Source organism: Sitophilus oryzae, unplaced genomic scaffold, assembly GCF_002938485.1.
Source record: "Sitophilus oryzae breed Bouriz unplaced genomic scaffold, Soryzae_2.0 scaffold_357_pilon_pilon, whole genome shotgun sequence".
Taxonomy (NCBI): domain Eukaryota; kingdom Metazoa; phylum Arthropoda; class Insecta; order Coleoptera; family Curculionidae; genus Sitophilus; species Sitophilus oryzae.
Window position 1 is genome coordinate 2,262,246 of NW_022146926.1, and position 6,324 is coordinate 2,268,569.

Consider the following 6,324-nt stretch of genomic DNA (forward strand, 5'->3'; position numbering starts at 1 on the left):
ACAAAAACATTTGAACAGTGAAAATTTCATAGGTTGAATTTTGAAAAAGACACAGTTAATGGTGGTAGTTCAACGCTAAATGATAACTTTGTTTTCAAAATTTTATTATTGTAAATAAATTACATGAAACTTTTTGTTATTTATGCTCTATCCATTGATAATTGATTATTTCCTACGGATTTCCCAGAAATATGGAAGGGATATCTCGCTGCTATATCTCTGGGATTTCCTCTGTGACCGATTTTATCTTATTCAAAGGATTTTTTATAGTTTAATCTTTGGGTAGATTTATACAGATTTTATTTAATCTGTTCTGTGGCTACACATCAGGCAATAGCAGACAGTAGGCTTTAGCGATTGACACCACTTTTTTCGAAAAGAAGAATGATGACGTTTACAGATTTTCCTTTGACAGCTGATTTCTTTGACATTCAAAAAGTGGGTGGAAATTTGTAAGGAAATTATTGACCTGCCTTTTCGGCGTTTGGAAAGAGGGTAAAATTAAAATTTTCAGCTAATGGAGGCTTAGAAATTGCGTAAGTTTTTTTCAGTTATATATTTAAGATGATTTAAACATAAATAGTCATCTAATTTAGTATCAGGAATAATTAACTTTGCATTCATTTAATTTAGTTAAAACCACGTCGAGAGGTCGGAAAACAGGACACAATGATTGGTGGGTTGTTTGTTTATAACCATAAGGGCGAAGTCCTGATTTCGCGTGTATATCGAGACGATATCGGACGAAATGCTGTTGATGCGTTTCGAGTGAATGTAATCCATGCCAGACAGCAAGTGAGGTCTCCAGTAACCAATATAGCTCGTACTTCCTTTTTTCATATAAAGGTAACAATAAAATAACCAGCAGTTATTAGATATTTAAAGTTGCATTTTCAGAGAGCTAACATTTGGATTGCTGCTGTTACTAAACAAAATGTTAATGCTGCCATGGTATTTGAATTTCTGCTTAAGATTATTGAAGTGATGCAGTCTTATTTTGGAAAGATATCAGAGGAGAACATTAAAAACAATTTTGTTTTGATTTACGAATTATTAGATGGTACGATTTTATTATATTTTGACCTGTTTAATATTGTTTCATTCTAGAAATTCTTGATTTTGGATACCCACAAAACACCGATACTGGCGTTCTAAAGACGTTTATTACTCAGCAAGGAATAAAATCAGCAACTAAAGAAGAACAAGCTCAAATAACCTCCCAAGTTACAGGTCAAATAGGTTGGAGAAGAGAGGGTATTAAGTATCGGAGAAATGAATTATTCCTAGATGTTTTGGAATATGTGAACTTATTAATGTCACCACAAGGTATTTTTTTTAAATTTCACAGCTGTTTGAATGTCTAAATTTTTAAAATTTATTTTTAAGGGCAAGTTCTTTCTGCTCATGTAGCTGGAAAGGTAGTGATGAAGTCATATCTTTCCGGAATGCCAGAATGTAAGTTTGGAATTAATGATAAAATTGTTATGGAGGCAAAAGGTAAAGGAAGTTTGGGCTCCACTACTGACTCAGATCCAGCTCGTTCGGGCAAACCTGTGGTGGTTATTGACGATTGTCAGTTCCATCAATGCGTGAAACTCAGCAAATTTGAAACTGAGCATTCCATTAGTTTTATTCCGCCCGATGGAGAATTTGAGCTTATGAGGTAACAGAAAATACGGGTAAAATTTTTCATTTTAATAATGAAAATATTTATTTATAGATACAGAACAACAAAAGACATATCATTGCCATTTAGGGTTATTCCTCTAGTTCGGGAAGTAGGACGCACAAAAATGGAAGTGAAAGTTGTTCTCAAGAGCAACTTTAAACCTTCATTGCTAGGACAGAAAATTGAGGTTAAGATTCCAACACCGCTGAATACTTCAGGTGTTCAATTAATTTGCTTAAAAGGAAAGGCTAAGTACAAAGCTTCAGAAAATGCCATTGTATGGAAGTAAGTGTTTATTGTAATCACAAGATTCATCTCATAAATCCATCACAATCTGGCAACGCTGTCGCCATTGCTTGTCACTCAAAGTTGATCATGTGCATCGGAATTTGTTTTGCGATTACCATATATTATAGCCTTTTATGTTGTTAAAAATCTAAATGTGTTGTTTTTCAGGATTAAACGCATGGCTGGTATGAAGGAGACCCAACTCTCTGCTGAAATTGAACTATTGGAAACGGATACAAAAAAGAAATGGACGCGTCCACCAATTTCCATGAATTTCGAAGTTCCGTTTGCCCCTTCAGGTTTTAAGGTTAGGTATTTGAAAGTTTTTGAGCCCAAACTCAATTATTCGGATCACGACGTTATTAAATGGGTTAGATATATTGGTAGAAGTGGTTTGTATGAAACAAGATGTTAACTCGAATCTATTCTCCAAGTTAAACTAGATATAACATGTTTGTTCATTTTTTGGTAATTATTATTTGGAAAACTGGAAATCGTCCGATTTTCACCAAAATTGGTATACACCCTATTTTGAGGTCGTAGATTACGAATCTGAACTTTATCCGTGGCGGTCTCTTACCGTTTTTCAGAAAAACGGAAAATAATTTCATCACTGAAATTTTCCTTATTTCGGCCCATATAAAGTAATAATTTCACTATATTTTCATTATATTATAGTTTATCTAAAAACCACACTTGATTGAGGATAGAAAAATGTCCAACATTTTACTGAAAAAACACTTTTCTTAACAAAATAACAAAGAAAATTGAAACCGGTTGGAAGTTTGACATTTCATATATCCTTCTTTCTCTCTCCTATGTAATGAGAAAGACAAATATATTCTAGACCTAATCTAGAAATTTGAAAATTTGCAACGTTGCCATATCTTCTATTTTTTCGGGTGATTAGGGACTATTATGAGATCTGACTGTTAAATATACCTACCTATATCCACAAAGTTACGCGGAAGAGTTTTGATTGCATTGGTTACAACTTCCATGCGGAGGGTGTGAATCTTTTGTTATATTCTATTAAAAAAAGGTTAACCCCCTCCGGAAAGAAGTTACATAAGGACTATTTATAACCACAAAAGAGTTTTGATTGCATTGGTTTCAACTTCTTTGCGGAGGGGGTTAGTTTTTTTTGACAACAAAAGATTAACACCCTCCACATGGAAGTTGTAACCAATGAAATCAAAACTCTTTCATGCAACTTCGTGGTTATAAATAGTCAGATCTCGTTGGTAAAACATGTTAACAGTTATGGGAAGGAACCGTTCTTCTGGCGACCGCCTTTTGTAATCCCAGAATGTGCGAAAAAAACACGCTAAATTTAGGTTTAGCATTGGCAACGTTGCTTTAAATGCCAGAAACACATTACCCAACATTTTCAGATTGTTTACAAATTTATTTTAGCAAATTTTCCTCTATTATGCATAGAATTGGTTAAAAAAGTAACAGAAAATAGCTAAAACATCATTGTTTAATGAATACCTAACAAAATATGTGCTAGAAAACCTTAAAAATATGAGAAAATAAGAAAAATTCGATGTTGAAATAATTTTTCGTTTTTGTGAAAAACGGTAAGAGACCGCCAGAAAAAAAGTTCAGATTCGTAATCTACAACCAATTTTGGTGAAAATCGGACGATTTCCAGTTTTCCCAATAATTAGCCATTTTTTCTCTAGCTTTTAAATGAAAGCTAAAAATTTAAATTTATGAATTTTTAATCATACAGTTCACTTGAAATATTTGCTCTAATTATATTTTTTTTGGAGCAGAAACATTTATGTCATTTTATAGCGTTATTTTGGATATTTAAAGTTAATGAATGTTATTAAGGCTATGTCAGTTCTATAAGTAAGAAGCATATTTGTTGTAGATGCCAAAAATTTTGCAACAAATTGGAAAATTTCTTATTACTGAGTTATTAAAAAAAAATTTGCGGAATTAATTCAGTGCCCAATAAAAAAATAACTTTGGTACATGTCATGTGTCAACTGATATGGCGTTTCACTTTAAATATGTAAAAAGGGGGATTAGACATATACATATAACCCTTGTTTATATATTCTTAAAGTTGCCCAACCTCTGGTGAACAAATCGTGAAGCTTTAAAGGAATGAAGCATGTGATTAGGGGCGGAGTCAAAAATATCGATTATTTGCGGTATTTCCCTCAGAGTAATGTAATAATATAGCTCGGATTTTTGCGAACTATAATAGGGCTCAGCTGAATAAGAAATTTAAACAAAACTATTCTTTCATTGTTGATTTTCGATTATTTTTGCTGTTATTTTAAGGATTCTAAACCGTATTAACAAAGAAATTATTATTTCAATATGTTGGTACATTAATGCTAATTACTGGTAATTATTAATATTTAAAAAAAGTTACATACACTTACTTTATTTCGATTTGACACAGGGCTATAAAATTTTATTTCATTCTTAGATCATTTTATTCTAAATTGAGGTTTTACGAATTTACGATAATTTTTTTTTAAAAACAAAACTTTTATACATTCTTGATTAATTTTTTTCTTAATTAAAAATAAAACTTGGCACTTGCTTCAATAATATTATTTGACATTTAAATAAATATTATGTACTTAATACACCATTTAAATCTTTATTACACGAAATAAATCTTTCTTAGCGTAAAACAAATCAGAGTCAAGTTTGCTTTAACTTTGTACCATATGAAAAAAAAACGGCGTCCAGTTGGCTGGGAAATGACGATCGACGACATTTCCCATATAAATTTACATATAAAATGACAGTGATCTTCATTTCATAGCCATCGCTGACGCCGTTTATTTTCGATCAAGAATTATAGAAACTGAAAATATCATTATGTTTTAACTCACAAAGCCCGTTAAACCATAAAACTTTCTAGTGTATTGTTTTATTAGGAGTAAAAATGACACTTTTCGTGGCGAGACTGTATGTTTGACATACAGCCGAAGCACAAAAAGTCATTTTTACTCCGAATAGAGCATGCTATTTTTTTCAAACACCACAAATAATTTTTTAAACAATTTCAAACGTTCCAAATAATATAAAAAGACTTAAAACTCATACCTTATAAGTAATTATCATGATACAAAGAAAACAAGGTATGATATTGCGCAGGTTGGTCACTACGTCACAGGTGATAAACGGCACTATTGGTCGGCAAGCTCCACGCGCCAATTTCAAATTTTCAAACATATGACACATAATAAATGTGTATAATGTGTCATAACTTTTCAAATGTCAAGCTCGATGATTTTACATAACTTTATTGTCCTAATTATGTATTGTGTAATTATTATGTGTTATGGCCTGGGATTATGTCCTAATTCAATTGTTTTTGATCGCTTCCTGTTTCACCGGAAATGACCACAATTTTTGATTTTTAAACGGTACCTACCCTCGGTATATTTCTTTTTTATTCGATAGAAAATGACACTCCGAATAAAATGACATATCATCTGTCAACTGTTGACATTTTCGCATATGGTTTATTTGAAATTGTAACATGCCGTTCATAACGATAATTTGACTTGAAGATTCCAAGTGTGTGGTACCAAATTATTCGTAAAAAATTCCAACTTTTCCAAATATGCTAATGAGCCACCCTGGTTCCATTTGAAAAAATTGAGATATGATTAGAAATACGATTTGAGCATCTTTTAACTGGCTGGAAATGTAGCGGATAAAATATGATTATTTGGATACCAAATCTCCAGAAAAAAATTATTGGCTTTAAATCGATTGTGCAACATTTTTTTTGCATTAACTCTAATTTTTTCCTATTTGTTGCAAACTTTTAGATACTGTATTAAAAAAAACTATTTTCTCTGGTACTGACGTTTGAGGTCGTGTTTGGATACTGAGTAATTAGAATTTGAAGTTAATAGTAAAATATTCTTATTGTTTGTTTCAGTAAACCATTTTACCTTAATTTATTTTGCTTTTAATAAACTCAGTTCACTTTGTTTTAAATGATAAATATATTTTAAATCTAAAAAATAATTTAAAAAAAAAACGATTTTTGGGGGTTCATGTTCTGCCATAATGAAATAATTAAATGATTATCAGTAAACTTAGTATAGTAAGTAGGTAATAATAAACTTGAATATTAATAGCATATATATGGAACAAAATACCAAAATAGTTATAAAAAGCTTTATAAAAAAGATTATAAATAAGTAACAGTATAGATTATAAATAAGCGTAGAGGTACAGCTCTCATCTACCAATCTCAAGGTTGTGGGTTCGAATCCCACACCCGGCATTTCATCAGCCGACTATTTTTGTTAAAATAAAAATAGTTTGGGTACCTTGGTCGACTCAGCCTTAAATGAGTACTTGGGATTCACAAT

At 31.4% G+C, this 6,324-nt stretch overlaps 1 protein-coding gene across 1 annotated transcript; it reads left to right on the forward strand.

The window, feature by feature from the left end:
* Nucleotides 1–408: 408 nt before the first annotated feature.
* LOC115884797 (AP-2 complex subunit mu) lies at nucleotides 409–2,675 on the forward strand. The gene is made up of 7 exons (XM_030903480.1): nucleotides 409–536; nucleotides 634–846; nucleotides 898–1,060; nucleotides 1,108–1,326; nucleotides 1,387–1,663; nucleotides 1,721–1,954; nucleotides 2,126–2,675. The coding sequence occupies exons 2-7, from the start codon at nucleotides 670–672 to the stop codon at nucleotides 2,370–2,372; spliced, it is 1,317 nt and encodes a 438-aa protein (XP_030759340.1). The 5' UTR covers nucleotides 409–536; nucleotides 634–669; the 3' UTR covers nucleotides 2,373–2,675.
* The last annotated feature ends 3,649 nt before the right edge of the window (nucleotides 2,676–6,324 follow it).